The 18980-nt window shown below is 32.1% G+C and overlaps 2 protein-coding genes across 2 annotated transcripts in view; one reads left to right on the top strand and one right to left on the bottom strand.

The window, feature by feature from the left end:
- Positions 1-18980, bottom strand: part of LOC131843768 (ribosome biogenesis protein WDR12 homolog) — a 258938-nt gene that overhangs the window by 15736 nt on the left and 224222 nt on the right. The gene's annotated exons all lie outside the window — the stretch shown is intronic.
- The window catches only part of LOC131843766 (transducin beta-like protein 2), a 76849-nt gene that overhangs the window by 45858 nt on the left and 12011 nt on the right, over positions 1-18980 (top strand). The window contains exon 3 of the mRNA XM_059192509.1: positions 5339-5562. Coding sequence (XP_059048492.1) covers positions 5339-5562 — 224 coding nt within the window. The remainder of the gene's footprint in view (positions 1-5338; positions 5563-18980) is intronic.

Raw genomic sequence — 18980 nt, 5'->3', positions numbered from 1 at the left:
GTAGAGACGAGTTTTTGTCTTACCTATAGCTTGGATAAAATCTCCGTGTTCATTATATATGTAAGAACCGACAAACGTCGTTATTCAAATATACACACGAAAATTATGTATGTAGCAAACATCGATGAGGGCTATTGTAAATTAAAGTTTTTGTGAGTATATTCGACTGTAGACTTCCTAGTTCCCTTGAGGAGGCCGTTGAACGAAAAGATTCAAACGCACGCATAATTATTAATTATCTTACATATCTCGCTTCGCAATATAACTTCGATACATTGTATTAGATTATAAAAACTGAGATTTATTAATAGCTCGTAGAATCGTGTTAAAATAATAATAATAAAATTGAAAAAAAATTGACATTTGCAATTCTAAGACTACGAAGTAGGTATTTTATAAAAACATCAGGAAACAAGTGAATTCAAAATTATTCAAGTTAAGTAGGTCAAATCACAAGTAGGTTGAACAATTTAAATTTAAATAATATTTGAAGTCTTTTGTCTTTGTTCAAATGTTTCATTGTATTATTAGTCTTTTGCCGCTGAAACGACTGTCCAAATGTTTAATTATTATGACATATGGAATTAATGTTTTCCTTGTTAATTTACATTTATTTACATGATAATATAATTGACAAAATTATCCTTAATAATGTTATTGAAAGTGAAATTTTCATTTGGAATAGACACTTTAAAGACACAGGTTGTCAGTTTATAACGAGCAATTATTAAATAAGGATAATAGCTCTTTATGTGGATATCGATTAGACTTTGCTTTTTCTAATGTGATACATTTGTACAAGTTTATTTTTTACTCAAGTAAACTTAACACCTGCATGGATATGAACAAATTCTGGTTCTCAAGTGAAGTATTTAACATACTTATGTATTATATACTTCACCTGAGATATTATAATAATAACACAGGGCCGATCCCCGCTAAGCAGAGCTTGTATTATGAGTAGGTACGTACTACAAAACTGATAGAAATACATAAAGACATTCTATTATAGGTACTACGTATGTATTATATTATACGTAGAAAACGCCCAGACCGATATAAACATTCATACTCATGAATACATATATTTGCATCGTTCGAGCAATCGAACCCGCAACCATCACAAGGCGTTGTGCTAAACCACTCCACCACCGAGACCGCCGTTATATTTAACCTTTATCCATAGTCAAAGCCGTAGTGTACGATAGCTATATTTTTGCAAATCGTAATATAAACAGTATGTAAAGTAATTTTTGCAAGCCGTGTACATTGAAAGTCACTCAGTAAAATTGCCTCCGATTTCCAATCGTGAAATCGCGTCGGTTACCACTGAGTGTAGCACGCTGGGAGTAACTGCCTGAAATACAAAGACCTTGAAACAGTGACTCAGTTTCGATATCAAATGGTCCGTTGACCTTATGCCGGGTAGAGGACTTGACTTGCTTGGTTCTTGCCCTCTTACCTCGGGTTCAATTATGGTTAGCAATTAATTCTTGATCGAGTTTTGTGTAATTGTATATTTTATATTTATACAAATACATATGCACATATTCAATGAAATGTGTAGTTTATTAAAAGATTGTGAGCATGAATTTGGCCGACGCCAACCTCTATATTACAATATATAACTTTGTATAGTTTTGTATTTCATTAATGAAAATAATATAACAACTTTTAACAAGAGTAAAGCCAAGAGATGACGAGAGGTTCATCCTTCTGATTACATTCAAATTTAACAGCCAAACGTGAATATGAAATGTTGAGTTGATTAGAACATCGACAGCAAATACCTACTTCTGATTATCTCGTCTAGCATAACAAGCTTAAAGGTATATTATTTAACTGAAATCAAGTTTTAATTTAATTTAAGTAAATATAATAGAATAAACTGATTGCACACTTAATTGAAAATCACAACAACGAGTACTCATTAGTGTCTGCTATTGACATGTCCAGTACTAGGAAACAGATAATAAAGTGCTGTCTAGTGGTTATATATGATACACGTTGTATAACCATACAGGAGTTCTCGCTCTTACACAGGTGATGTTTATCCACGTATCAGAGCTAGCGATAGTTATTGATCCCTGCATGTTGAAACACGTATATAGTACCTATTGGGATAGAATTTATTGCATAGCTGTATGCACTCAGTAATAGTTATAGGTACTCTGTGTTCAGAGCGACGGTTCATTAGTAGACTGTGATTTCAGGTATTTAATCCGCTGTAATATTCATTTCTTTATGTTCAGACGAATAAATAAATAAATTCTAAATGGCTGACTGCTTCTTGGCAGAAATAGGTAACACAGCATCTACTACTACTATGTCAACTTACTATTTTTTTAATCGATAGTTAAATTGCTAATACACATATAATAATAATAATCTAACTACGATTCACATAGCGCCATCTAGACCCAAGTTACGCTAGCTTAAACTTTGTATTATGGGTACTCGATAACTGATACAAATAGATACATACATACATTTTTCGTAAAAACATACATATTATACATGGAAAACACCCAGAATGATACTAACAATGATACTCATAAATACAAATGTTTGTGCCGTGCGAGGACTCAAACCCGCGACCAACGGACTTAAAGCGGTTGAGCGAAAACGTCGACCTGAGGTCGTCAAATGACCATTATGTTATTGCTAATATAGATATATACTCTTATCTATCTTTATAACTAGGTAACACAGCAACATCTATATATTTACTGTGTTAACTTACTATTTTTTTTATCGGTGGTTTAATTGCTAATACACTTGTATACTCTTCTCTATCTATCTACATTTTTGAATCACATATATTTGATTACAGTATAATGTTCTTACGCAAAAACCCCCTTATAAAAAGAATTTAATACCTTATATCAAATGTATACAGAAAATCCTTTTACTTTTAATGTACAACGATAGGGAATATACATACATAGTTTAACGTAAAGGCACACAGAAGTCTGCAACCGCGACATGAGGCAGCAAACAGCGATGTACATAGTTTACGTGCTGCTTTTAGCAAAATTATTTATTTAACCTGCAATTTTATGAAGTGCACCGTGAGCACGACACAACTACTACACATTTTGGAAGCAATTTTACATGTAGAGCAACTCGCGAAATGAATTATCATGAAACTACAAAACTAAACTAATTCCATCATCCCCTAGTTATAATGTAAGCCTGCTGTCCTAACTTTTGCGGGATTGAATAATGTACTTAAATATAATTTGCGAGTCTGTAATAATATAACTTGTTTAATTTTTTTTTTAATATATTAATATATAATGGTAGTCCCGCCTGCGCTAATGATACGCTGGCGGGTAACCAGTGGAGCATGATAGAACGAGGATGAAGTCAGGGTTAGTCTGTCGTGGCGAATTTACCATAAGTTTACTACGGTATTTTCCAGAGGGAACCGCGTGGAGGTCAACCTGACAGTACAATATAGTCACAAGTTGGTACCCATTACTAAATCTTCTCCCTTCCTTTTATTTAGGATACAACAATACGTGCTCAAAAAGGCCCTCCTATCCCCGTTCCCTTATTAAGAAAAACATCCAGGACTAAGATATGCAATGCTTTTCCCCCATAACAATAAAATGACAGAATTATAACAATATGATCAGTATTAACCTTACCGTTGATGAAGGGCACTTCACTTACATACAATCTCATGGAGGAGGGAGAAGACTGTTGAAAATGTGGAGTAATGATCTCATTGCTAGCAATGTACCATGTCAGTTTGATCTCTACCCCCCTCCCCCATGCTTTATTTTCATCCTCCACTGGTGCCACGCAGACTTGAACCATTAACGCAGGCAGTATCACTGTTCTATTATCATCCATTAAAATAAAACCTCATAAAAGTACGCTCTATTATATTATATTAGTTTTGTTAAGTCTCTATATAAGAATAGGTAATTATTGATCTGTGACCTTTGATAATTTTTTGATGTTTTATAAATAATTCCTTGAACAATTCACTTTTGTTCTAACAATGCGTTGAGCATAAAGAAGTCTCCCATGTAAAATCGCGAGGACGTTCATAATTTTGCGACATAAATGTATTTTTTAATAGGCTATGATTTGACGATTGCCTTCACTGGAGATTGAATAAAATATCGGTTGATTGGTCCATAATTGACATTGAATATTAATTCAATAGTTACAAGTGAATACCTTTATATAAATAGATATAAGTATAGAAAATACCACGAGGTACTGTATAAACCAAAAAACATACTTAAATGTTAAAACTAAATACTGTGATACGACTTTTAAAAATTGCTAAAATTAGTCAATTGTTTGTTCATTCTCGACAATGGAACAAAAGCCTTAAAACGAGTCGAAAATTTAGAGCTATTATTTATCAGTAATATTGTAACAATACTGTCATAAAATAACATCTGCCTGTTGATAAGTGTTTACTACACCGGTCTTTATATTTTTGTTTTTAACCATTAATTTTGTTTGAATTATTGAACCAAAGAAGGGACTTATTTTTGTAGTTTTACCTGATTTTTTACGACTCGTAATATCGCATTAACTAATTACTGGGGAACAACGTTTTAAACTTGTAATTCCATTGAGTGACTGCAAAGTACAAAAAGTAATCGTATTAACTCTGAAAACAATTTAAACTCTAGGTTGAATTATGTTTTTAATGTTTATTGTCAAGTAGTGTAGTAGTCCATATACTTGACAATAGTCAGTAAAGAAATAATAATAATCCCTTTGAATATAAATTCTAAACTGTACCTACGCGTCATTTAAATCACAGGCAATAGCTAGCTTCTTGTAATTTATTAATAGATCGAAATAGTCTGTAACAATTGTTTTAGTCTATTGATAGGTATCACATAAATTGAGTGGATTCTTTGAAGTAAATTTGTAGAAAACATAAGTAATATCATAACTGATGTTAATGATAAGCTGCTAAAAGAATTGGGGCTTTTTACTCCAATAATTGTTTCAATAAAAACAACATAAGTCTTCTTTATAACGAAGTTAAGCCACTTCAATATAATGAATACTAAAATGATAATATTGAAGTGGTATTTTCTCATAATTCTGTTGTTTTCTATATAAGTCTATGAAATGTGCTAACTTAAATAATATTACTACTAATCGTTAAATAATGTCTTTTATAAATGAAAGTAATAGGAATTTGTACATTACAAATATCTATTACTTACATTTCAATGAATCATAAACTATATAATAGGTTTAGGATTAGCGGAAAGGCGACCTCGAAATCATAAGTGACCGACACCATGAAACATTTGTACGTTAATGTCTAGTAATTAGATAAAATTTTGCCCAGATGGTTCAGTAATCCTATGGGATATTCGGGATTTGAACCAGAAGGAACACAAGACATTGCGTGTAAACATCGAGTTTGACCACGCATCCCATGTTGCTTGGAGTCCTGATTCCAAGGCGTTTATCATACACACTGTACGGGAGAACAACATCGTCGTCTACAAGATAGAGAAGAAAAAGGACGGTACTATAGGATCCGCGAATGCGGTCATCACATTTGACAAGGTTAGTCTTATCTTTAGCAGTCAACAAAGAGTCTTCAGACTAAACAAATACACATAAACGGCTGATCCATCTGTTTCGTCGTGATAATTTTGTCTTTGTTGATTTTCTTGAAATGAGAACACACTTTAAACTTTTGACAACGGTTATGCTCTTTAGTTCTTTTTCATAAGGTGTGTAGTAGTGATTCTAAGAATAAATATTAGAGTTTACATATATCTCCTGTAATAAGTTGAATAGATTGCGCAATTAGGACTAGGTAAATGAAAACAATGAGTAAATACTACATATAACAAAGTCGTAAAAATGAACATCGACTTTGTACTCAATCCACGTACTTACACGAAATGAAAATATTGTTAGAAAAACCAATATTTTTCTGTCTCCAGGTTTTGAGTGGCCAATATTGCTAACACCTTAATTTTTTTCATTAACATAGAAATCACATTTTCTTGGCATACTTTTACTGAGTATAACTATCATTGTACTTTTTATGACTATTGTGACACGCGATATACATAGCTGTTATATAAATCGCTTATCGTATCTCTACTGCCGTCACTGCATTTGAATTAAGTTTTCATAACAGGCTAAGAGCAATGTAGGGCAATGGGTTAAATTTCCTACAAATTAAATAATATATTGCGCATAAGACAATGTATTTGCGATTTTATTATGACTTATGACTTGTGGGGAACAACGGAGTTTCTATTGTTTTTGTATCAAACTGGGACGATGTTGAATATTATCTATATTGCGATAAGATGTTCTTGTCTAATAAGTATTTCAATGCCTTTATATTTGCACTTGCCTAGTTAATTACTATTACATATAATTTGATATATGTATACATAAGTCACATCTAGTAAAATACAACTATGTAATTTCAGCAAATGTATCTGTTGATTTTGTTTTGCAGTTTTGATTTAATAAATTCTGTTATTTATTTATGATTATTTATTAGAATTTGCTGAACATAAATAAACTTCAAAAAATTATTTTTTTTACACAATAGGTATTCGTGTAAGATTGTTTCAGTATACATTTTGAAATAGTACAAAAATAATGCTTATTGACTCAATAGATTTCTTTCCATATTGAAATTGGAATTGAAATCCGAATAATGCAATACAATTGGTTAATTCATGATTAGTAGATTCGTGACTGATTGTGGTTTTATAAAGAGTCCGTCTAAAAATCTATAGTAGTATTATAATGCTATGGAGTTTGTTTGTTTGGTTAGTTGAATACGGTAAACTCAGGAGGAAAATATTACAATGTTGGATAGAATATTTATCGCGAAAGGCTTATATTATCTGTCTATCTATTATAATCTATATAAAATCACGCTACGACCAATAGGAGCGGAGCATTAATGAATAGCGAAGTTGAACAACTGAATCGGTTAGTTCGTGATTAATCTATCTCTGCCCATAGAGTTGGTCTATGAGATATATCATGTGATATTATGATAGATCATGTACTAACAGTGAGAATTTTTCGTATTTTACACTTCACATACATATAGTCTTACAAAATTTGCAGCGTCTAATTATAATTTTAATGTAGACATACTAATGTATGATAAAATATTCTTCATATTTCACTATATGTATATTACAATTGTACGGTGCGGTGGCTAGTTGTCATACTCACTGACGCATCACGAATCACCAGGTATAGAAATACAATACGTTCATTTAATAGCCGTTTAAATTACATCCAAAAGTACACGATAGTTATAAGGAATACACACGTTTGTACAATATGAATGTCATAATATCAAATCATAAGTGAAGGATAAATTTTCGTTTTCAAATAACTTTAAAATAGAGGCGGCTTTCAATTGCCCTATTCTTAGAGCATTTTGATCATTACCACTTATTTTTCTGATCAATAAGATTATGTAATTATATTAAAACTCTAGGTGCTGATTCCATAAAGTTGAAAATTTTTCTACTAATTTTGGTATTTTTACAATCAATAGGAATTCTCCAGTATTGGTTCCATAGTAATGTAGTTATAATTGATTTTTTGTAAGCATCATTTGTTGATACATTTATTAATGTGGAATCCAATATAAATTAGTCGGGATACCATAAAATACTTAGGTATTTTATGGTATCCCGACTAATGCTAAAAAGCTAATCATAGACTGGATCGATCGATCAATTACTCACCATGCCTCATTTGTTGCGATGAATTCTTATTTAGTACGTGCTTGTCACATAGAAATCACTGTGTTATTAAGTATATCAGTCTGACAAATTAAACAATTACATTCCAAGAAGCGCTAGAATCTTATGCCTCCGTTTCCTATTTCATTACCATGTTTTAAAAACCGGAAAACACCTTGGAATTTAGTCTGAATATGGTAAGATATAGTTATCTTTATTTGCATACAAGCTCTGCGATATGCTTAACAACTTTAACAATGTAACATAATTACCATTACATATATTAATAAGGATCAAAATTCTCAACATAACTTGAAATTAACGCGCCATTATAGGGCACGGTCTCGCCTCATAATTAAGGTATATTAGCCTCCTGCTACCATGGTGGCTAAGCGGCTTGTTACATGGTTTTATTTGGTATTTTCATTCTCAGCAGTGTGTAATGTGCTTCGTACTTACAACATATTGAGAATGAAAAGGATGGCGAAATATTTATTTTTATTCTGAGAGTACACAGAGAGAATTAGAGCTTATTAATAGGCGTTGACGTTTATTTAGATAAATGTTATCAATTCGACGACCGCCTCAGTTGTCTAGACGTTTAGCACACCGCCTTATGATTATGTTTATATATTATAATATAATATATATTATAACATAATAATATTGTATGTATTTAGAAAATATAATATCTATGTATTTGTTGTCTAGTAGCCATAACACAAGCCCCAGCTACTTTAACTTGGATCTAGATGAAGCTATGTGAATTGTCCCGAGATTAATATTATTATAGTAGTCTTTTTTTAATATTTGTAAATGGAATGCTGCAGTCGCCAGCGTTAACGGTATAAGCCCGCGGAGCACCAGTAGAAGATGAAGTCAGGTCACTAGCTCATAGTGACGACTATTCACTGAGAATTTTCCGTGATCGTTTCTAAGTGGGGCCGTGTAGAGATTAACGTAGTATATTGCTAGCAATGAGACCACTATTCAATAACTGCTCACCATTTATAACTCAGGCTTGATGTTGAGAATTAAAAATACTAAAAAAAAGTGACCATAACGAGATTTGAAACACTACCTTAAGATAAAGCTACTTAGTTAATGATCTAATTGACAGGCGTGACACTTCAATGTGGAAATTTCAACAATTTGTTAACAATAAAGATTCTTACAATATATTACAACCTGAATGAATAAACTGACGATCTGACCTTGACTTTTGCTAATGTGTTTAGCTAATCACCCTTAGGCGATGTTTATGTAATGGGTTTCAACAAAGTTGATCCACTAATTATTTGAAACAGGAACTTTATAAGCTAAATAATAATATACTCGTAAATAGTTCGTGCTTCGTTTTGATTGATAATTTTTTAAATTACTATTTAAAAAACTCTATATTTTATCGGTGTTTAGTATCATCTAATATTCGAAAACTTAGGCAAGTTGGCATTTATTAGGTCAGAACGAAACTGTTATTATGTAAACTAAGACAAATAAAAATAAATAGATTACTGGATATTGATATAGATTAATGCGAATAACCCGCCTAATGTAGTAAATAGTTAGGTACTGCAAAATTGTCTTACTAAAATATCTCTTAATTTTTTCACCTCTATATTCAGTTAATCAAACATAACGTTTTCACTAACGGCGTAACATAAGCTCGTGTTATTAGTTAACTATTTGTAAAACAGAACTTTGAAGTGTATGATATCATCTAATTTATTTAATCCTTGCCTCACATTAAAATCACCCTTATATCTCTTAATATACTCTACTGTTGCTTAGGGTAACTGTGTATTTAATAATTTAAATGAGGTTTCATATTTTGTTATCACCTTCGTTATCCATTTTAGATATAATAAAAATAGGAAAGACGTTCGTAAAATTATTATTATTTGTGTAAATGATATTTATTATAACATTTAAAGAAACGTTTTTGTTTCGTCATTAAAAAAAATCCACTCAAGTTAATTTTGATTTTCGAACCTTACGGAATACAACATAACAGAAACATGAACAAATGAATGGTATTAAAATATTTTTGGTTATTTCAATTATGATGAAGAATCATTCTAATCTATACTTTTTTTTTGCACTAACATAAGGAGGGCAGTGAGGCAATAATAACATAAAAAACCCGTTTCAATAATTTATTTCTATGTTTACAATTCGCAAAAATTTATGGATTTAGATAGAAGCACATGTTATTTTTCATACAGGTGTACGTTTCAATATACTTAAATATAGAAATAACCAGTTTCAACTAGTTATTTTATAGCTTGAGCGAATTTTTCGATTTCCTCTGCTAAACTTGTTACTGTATTAAGATTATTTAATGTCTTTTAACGTATCATTATTTACATATGCCTAATATTATAGACTTGCTGATAAATGTATATTAATATATTGATATTGTATTGTATATGTTTATACATAGCTGACGTTTATTTTTACACAATAAATAACTGCGAACGAATGCGTCGATAGCGATCGGAACATGATTTATTTCATTTAAAACACTTTTCAACGGAAAAAAAAACTTGACAAAAGTGGCTTTTGTCAATTCCTTTGTATTTTAAGTATTTTTAAGTTTAATTGTTTTTCTTTTGTATTTCACTTATGGTAGGGGTCGATATCATATTATTAGTTAAAAAATTTCGTATTTATTGATATAACTCTAATATTTATCATATTATCGATAATTTTCTGTTTGTATTTAATGGCCGGTTTTATGGTTTAATAGCGATTACCATAATCTATGAGCGCTTGCAACATCATAGTGTCACGTGCGCTGTGCAGATAGTAAATAAATAGGTCATTCAGAGCTCCTTGAAATGTTAATATAGCTATACGAAGCAAGTTTGTTTATCGCCAGATACCGACGAACTGCAGGGCAGATGCTGATCGATATTGCGATCTGTTTCCTTGACGCAAACGCAACATAGTGGAATTGGAAATTATATTTAGCGGGGCTGAAAATAGGTGGGCGTTATATCCTATTAATATTACACTCGGAAACGCAAAAATTTGGATGAATGTTTGTTATTTTTACGCAAAATATTGTACTGATTTTTACCCGAAATACTATAAGAAGGTCGATTAGAGTCCTGATAGTGTTGGTAACGCCTTAAGGGCTTGAGAGCGACACGAACTTCTAGCATTCCATGGATTCAGTGTGCGGGTGCCGGGCCGTCGTGTAGAAAAGAGCAAAACTCCGAACAGTTCCCGGGACTTGTGACCCTGATGTAGATTTAAGGAGCATCTATATAGCCATTTGTTAATTCGTTTAGTAGGTATGTTTGTTTTCCACGGTACAGTGAGGTCTACCGGTATTACAGTAGGTAGTTTTTTTACAAATATAGGAATATCTGACATGAATAGTGAAGCAGGTATTTCCTATCATGTACTCAGAGAATTTGGATTCATCTAGCATTTGCAATGAAAAATTATATCACGTAATATTCTCTAGGATTCGGATAAAAAGTACTCTATACTAGTACTTTTCATCCGTTGTAAATTCATGTAGAAACAAGCACATATAGTCCAATTTTTCAACTCAATTTCCCTAAGCGATTTGGGCCTTCTTTTATTTGCGAACATTAACAAACTTTATAACTTCTATAAAAACCTGTCATTAATTCGAATCTGTATCTCTCACCGAAAATAAGTGACCTAATTGGAAAATCACTGGTAACTTCGAATTTAAATTGGAATATATACGTCATAGTCAGAATTGTTTATTCATATAGGACACTTTCGACCGTTTATGTATGTTATTAATTTTTAATCACCATGGACTATCGTTTTTCAATATTTTAAAATATGTAAAAACCATTGACAACTATTATAAAACAGAGTTCGTCCCTGCGTCTTTCGGTATGTTGGCGAAAGTTTAAAAAATGGCTGAACAAATTTTCATGCGGTTTTCATGTGTCAACAGAGTCATTCCAACAAAGGTTTAGGTGTATAATGTAATATTCTACTAGTGAGAAGGCGCGACAGCTGGCTAGTAAGTTAATAAGGAACATCCATAATTAACAGTTTATTATGACGGTATCTGTATTTGTAACTATTGCATGCATCGACTAAAACACTAATCGAGTTGAACTGAAACAAATGAACTTTTCTCGGAAAGACAAAAACAATTTATTTACTACTCAGAGGAAATAAATTGTTTACTGTTTCAGTATATTGCAGATTATGTGTACTGAATATCTTATTGTATAATATATATTACCTGATATCTTTAATTTTATACCTATCTTACCGATGTATTTAATAACTAATTTTATCGCTGTTGATTTTATTTGTAAGGCAAAGTATCCTCATAATTAACCATTTTTACATATAATGTTATCCTTTAGTTAATTAGAATTGAATATGACTAAAGAATAATAATTACATTTTATATTTAATAGATACATTTGACGTTCTTAATTTTGATCACATTTTCATTAGTTAATAGTGGAGACTCCTTGTCAGTTTATCACAATGCCGCACAAACAATTGATTCTATTTTAGTTTGGTTGTTATCATAGGGACAATGAAGAAAAGTAAACAAGCGGACTGTCGCTAAATAACAATTGTTTAAATAACCTCAGAAATCTTCCCTACCACTGGTATATAAATAAAAAAGTAAATAAGGACTTCGCCTATAAAAATACTTGCATATAAAGATATTTCAAGTTAATTTATGATATTTATAAGATGTGCGTCTTAATTTTGAACATAGGCATTTGCTAACGGATCTTACCTGTCCATTACTTTTTACACACTCTAAATGGATTTTTGAACGGCAGAAATATTGAAGTACAGTTATACATTTTCAAATTTTGTTCGCATAATATTAAATTTAATCTGTACCAAAGACACAGTATATGAAATTTGTACCGTAATATATGGAGATATTGAATACTTCAAACTTTCCGCTCAGTTAGTGCAGAGAGTATGCAAAATATATAGCGTCTGGTTTGGGTCGATATCCAATAACGCTGAATGTTTGTATTCAGCTAACAGTCTATAATGGTGCAACTACGTGCCCATGGTAACCTTGATCACTACGGCCTTTGTCGCAGTGTTGCAAACAAGCTTATCTCGGGTGGATTATGAAAGCGATCCTCTATAATCTTGGTGCAATTAATTGTTGGTTTAATCGTCCGCTGCACGATAAAGAAAATCAACTTTCTTTTGCAATACTTACTGACTGAACTCCTTTTTAATGTAAAGGACCGTCACTACGCCACCATACTTTATTCAGAGCCTACTGGTTTACTACCCCCACCTATACCCAATATTGACTCTTTGGTAATGGAAATACTGATAATAGAACCAAAAGTTAGTCCGAGAAACAACAGTAGGCTGCCCAGTTTCCTCCCCTGCCATGTTGGATTCACCATGACGTTTAAAATGCATAATGTCTCTGACTATCCATCCGGAATAACAGCCGTAACGGTTTGTTTGTTTATCACGAATTTAACTTCACTATTAAACTATGTTCGCTAAAGTTACTTTTAAATTACAAATTATTCTCTTACACACGTATTTATTTTAAATCTTAAGGGCAGACATGTTTAAATATAAATAATGTTGTGTTTAATGTACTTACTGCTGTTGTAATCTTCAGTGTGTAGTCATGGGGAACTTGGACTGTTACTGTTGGCGATAGTAACATTTCAGTTATTCCTCCGTCGCCGATTACTTTCATTACTATTCATTAAAAAAAGGTACCAATAGTATCAATCTTTTAACATATTATAAAAGCGAATGAGTGTCTGTCTATTTGTTTGTTTGTTAACTTTTCATATGCACAGTTAAATCTTAATAAAATTTTACATGAAAATAGATAATATGAAGAGGACTGATATAGGCTACAAAGTGTTGTAAATTTATGCATACATAATTACAGTCACAGGTAACCGTTAGTATACTATTCATGCATAAACTGTACTTCCACTAATATACCTACATTCAATAAGCATCTCAGCTTAATATTTTTGTAATTGTATTGTAATTACAGAAATTTACTTAAGGGTTTTTCATATAATTTATTCAAAATAAAATACTTTTTTTACGATTGTGTTATAATGAGTACTGTATAACATCAGTGATACAATTTGTGGTTAATTAATAAGCCAAAGAATAGATAATATTAGATAATATTCCGTTATTATTTATTGTATTCCATAATACCCATTGTCTGTCTGTGGTTGAATAGGTTAAACATGATCGCTTTTTAATTGTTCCTCATTTAGTTGTAATTCGCATGTATGAAGTCTGAAGCCAGCCAAGGCCCAGCTGGTACGTCTTATTTCCAGAAATGTTTGCATCAAAACCGTAATGACCATTAGTCGTCCACCGAGATGGTCTCATAGAGCGGTCTTTAATAATCTTGAAGTAGAGCTACAGTGGAATAACAAGGAGCTCAGGACAAGTACCAGCAGAATATTTTTCGAAGTAGATTTCTGTTAAAAGAGCAATTAGAGAATAAATATGCTCGTAGAACTCTTATATTTTGTGTAAACATTTACACTATTCAAATATATATTGTAGAATCGCTCGCTCGGTTTAACTTCATCATAATTTATTCAAATATATTTACTTATAAAAGTTATACGTAATATATTTGCATATTTAATGTAAAGTTTTTGAATCAATCCATTTTATAAAGTTAATCAACTTCAATCCATTTTATAAAGTAACATTGCGATTTTTAGCATAAAAATAACGTTTTAGATACACATCTGCTCTACCGAAGTCGTCATAAGTGACGACTTCGGTAGAGCAGATGTAGAGCAGATCCCATTAAATAACATAATGACTAACGGTTTTGTGCCAAGTCCTAATTTCAAAGTGATTCGATGAATTTTGATGTCATAAATCGTGAGTATATTGTGTAGAGTACAAAACATATGTAATCGGATAAATTGGTTTGCGTCGTTAGTCATATTAAAATGAGGGCAAAACAACGTAATCTGACTCTGTGTCAGACCCAGTAAATGCCCCTGAAATAATTAATTATATGTATTATGTGTGTATTATAAAGGAGTTAAAGAGCTATAGATATGTTTGAGAGCATCGCGGGTGGCTTAGTGGTTTACTATCCTGATTTAGACTAAAACTCGCTAATTTAAATTTAATGAGATCACATATTTGTAACTGACGTATTAATTTAATATTTGTATGTAGCTAAATATATATTGTAGGTATAATTTATAAATATTATTATCAAATAAAATAAAACAATATACTATATATTGTAAATATGTGCTGAAATCTGTAGTTGTAGAGAAATTACCTAAAGAATAGTCAACATTGTAAGAAGTCATCAGTACGAGTACCTCACCTCAGTCTCACATATTTTAGCCGCGTTTTTAAACATCTTGCTCTGTAAGCTGTTTGGGTTGGTATTGTTTTCTTAGTCCTCCAGAATGCCAACATAAGAGTAATATACGTATTTTTAATGTCACATTATAAAAATATAATAAAAATAAGTAGTCCAAAAAATAAAAATAAAATGTTAAGGATGGACAAACCTTTATCACTTAGCGGTATGAAAAAATAGATTAGAAGAAGCTGGTTCTCAGACATACTGAATATGCATATAAAGTTTAATGAAAATCGGTCAAGTCGTTTCGAAGGAGTATGGTTATTAATATTGTGACACGAGAATTTTATATATTAAATATAAGAATATATGTACATATGTATGCGGCCATAAAACAATAAGCCTGTTTGCAATTCCTATTGTAGAAAAATAATATGTATACTTTTTGTCGTTGTCTACCAATGACGTACCCATTTCGCATATCCTCTGTCCAATATCCTCATAATAATATCTGTCTGTCCCTATCCGTTCCTTAATCAACTCCAATCTCAAAGGTTGCCTTGAAGAAGATTGCTTGCAGCAATAAAGCCGCTTGTTGCACTCATACAAACTGACAAATGGGAAGTATTGTACCTTCTATGTGTGGGCGAATAAAGCATATTCTGTCTGCAATTTGCTGTGTATGTACTTTGACAGTTAAGCATAGTTTGCAGTGAATATTATGGGTTTATAAGGCATTTCCCTTGGCTATATGACTCAATGTTTTGCTGATAAGCAACCATTGTGTTTGAGGATTAATCATTTGTTTAATACCAATAAATGGCTTATTCAAGAACTCGTAGAATAGCGTGTGCCAATCTGACAATTCCCGATAATTGAATTACTACAAAACGTATGATTAAATAGTTGTGTTTTTAAGGTCTACACGTGGTTGTTTGATTAGATGCACTCGTTAAACGATCATCAATGAGGTCAAGTAAAGTTGATTGCGGTCATTCCTCGGATTCGGTATTCGGTCGGCCGTGAAGGTGTTCGACACGAGTGTGACTTATGTCAATAAAGCATGGCACCAACATGTCATATTTGTGATATATCTGATACCATTGGGAAATTTCTTAAAAATAAATATATATATAGTCTATTATTTACTACTATCAACTAATATGAAGTTCATGTAATAAGTATATAACATTAATTTATTAAAATGAACTACGTAACAGAACCTTGTTATATCACTAGATACATATAATATAAATACTAACATAACATTGAAACGTGAAATCTAACTACCGTAACAAATTAATTAAAGCAACTTCACTTATGTATTTATTGCAAACATCACGTACTTATGAGAAAAAACAAAGATTGTCATGTCCTTCTCGGGGACACGTTATTGTTTGCTTATGACGTCATTACCTTAATCTGAAATCATATTTGTAAGTAGGTTACTCAAAGCACCCATAAAATTGTCTTTAACCGCACATAAACGCTTGCGTTATATGTATCATGGCCATGCATCCAATTTTGAATGGGACAATCCCATTTTTCGGTAGACCGGTGTACCTCAATTTTCCCGTGAAAGTAACTGAAATACAGATTTCTATTCCGCTTCGTAATTAAAATAATTATGTAAAGTACACTAAATTACGAATATAACTAATTATAGAATTTCGTACCACAAAAAACAATTAAATATAAATGGTTTTTTTTTATACTACTATGGTGGCAAACAAGCATACGGCCCATCTGATGGTAAATGGTTACCGTAGCCTATGGACCCCTGAAGCACCAGGGGTGTCACGTGCGCGTTGCCGACCCTTAAGAAACCTTAATATACCCTTCTTGAAAAACCCCATGCTCTAGTCTCGTGAGAAAACCTCGGCAGGAAGTTCATTCCACAATCTAAGTGTACGCGGGAGGAAGCTCCTCTGAAACCGCACTGTCCGAGACCACTTAGGTTCCAGCGTGTGGGAATGAATTCCCTGTCGATGGCGAGCGGTGCGATGGTGAAAGGTGGTCGTAGGCATCATGTCGAACAATTCCTCAGAACACAGTCCGTTGTATAATCGGTAGAACACACAAAGCGAAGCGAAGTCTCGCCTCAAACTAAGTGGCTCGATACCGTCAGAGAGATTGGGATCATCGACAATTCTCATAGCACGTCTCTGAACCGAGTCAAAAGGACCGAGCTGGTATCCAGGTGCTCCTGCCCAAAGATGAGATGGTGTGAATTAGTTGAATTAAAGCTCATCGCTTGCATTTTAAACTCATGAACAGTTTTGTCCTGTCTAACTTCCTTTTGACGGCCGTCCATTAAATGAAAAGAGATTTGTAGAAAATTATTCGGTATACAGCAAGTATTAAATAAAATAATGAATTTGTCTTTGTTAGACTACAATATATTTTATATTTTACTTCTTAAATGTAATGTATGACCCTTATCTTAATATTATAAACGCGAACGTTTGTGAGTATAGATGGATGTTTGTTATTCTTTCGCGCAAAAACTACCGAACGGATTTCGATGAAACTTTACAGTAATATAGCTTATACATCAAAACATTAGGATATAAATTTCATGCGGGTAAAACCGCGGGCTCAGCTAATAATAAATAAACTTTCGCTACTAATTAAAATACACTTATTTTATGTTAGGAACTGCCGTTGTAATCATAATTATGACTATGTCCTGTTCTAAGTATAAATAAAAATGGTCACGTTAATCATACGTCACGTTAGCGAAACTGTGCCTATTATACTCGCTTGTGACAAAAGAAAATGGGGGCAAGTCTGCTTACATAATCTTCTATAGCTGTGGTTGAAATGAGAAGCACTAAACTCAATAATGCAACTAATTAATTAGTAACAAATTGATTCCAGATATTTGGGGTTTTGTACCAAAAGCCTATAGACAATGACAAAATCTTTTATTCTATTGGATACTTTTTGTAGTTACTTTTTGTAACTTATAGATGTGGAAATTTTAAATTTACCGTCCAGTTAGGCTAGTTACTTCAGTTGATAAGAATTGGTAAGAAACTCAACTGGTACAATGTCATTAGATATAATGGTCATTAGATAGCTTTGACAATTGGAATTGTTTACGATAATCTAGTAGATTTTGAAGTACCATTCACTTAACGAAAATGGCAATCATAAGTTGTAAAACTCATCGGGAACCTCAGTCTCGCTTATATCAGCCGTAAACTTTTAAAGTGCACATTAGGCAATGAAATTAGAGGATAAGAGACACGACAGCCTACTTCGCTGGAATGGCAATGCATGTTAACGCGATGTCCGTAGTACCTATTGTTCATGTAAGTATATAGGCGACGGTTATTGCTTACCATGAGATGGATCAATAAGTTTGCCATTCTAATTACAAGAAAGCATAGATTTTATTGTTCAATTTCATTGAATTTACGAGTTGATTTCGTTCTTCTGAATTTGTTTCAATGATTATTTTTGCTGTTATGGTTAATGGGAGAATGATCCTGCTAATTTTGTCTCAATTGACGCCTATTTTTTTGTGTTGATTGATTAAATATAGCATTTATAACCTGACTGATATATAATTCATAATTGGTGATATGAACATGTTTTAATTAAACTACCCATTAATCACTATGGCAAAACAAGGACCTGTTTAGTTTTTATACTCATATTCGCTGAAGTCACCAATGTCATTCATGCATTCATGTATTGAGAAGTTTTCGAAACTCGGATTATTAAAATTGTGGAACCTTGTATTTTTGGCAATGAACCTTGACAATAATTATACAAATTTCTTAAATAATAACTATTGTTCGTCACTGAATTTATACACAGTTCAAATCAGTTAGTGCATTATTTTACTTGTATTGTATGGAAGTTTTTGTTTGGAATATCATGTCATTGTTGTAAGCAGTATACTG

This window comes from Achroia grisella, unplaced genomic scaffold, assembly GCF_030625045.1.
Source record: "Achroia grisella isolate CSIRO2021 unplaced genomic scaffold, CSIRO_AGI_Agris_v1 utg3297, whole genome shotgun sequence".
Lineage (NCBI taxonomy): Eukaryota > Metazoa > Arthropoda > Insecta > Lepidoptera > Pyralidae > Achroia > Achroia grisella.
The sequence above is the reverse complement of the archived record's forward strand: the minus strand, read 5'-3'. Positions and strand labels throughout refer to the sequence as shown.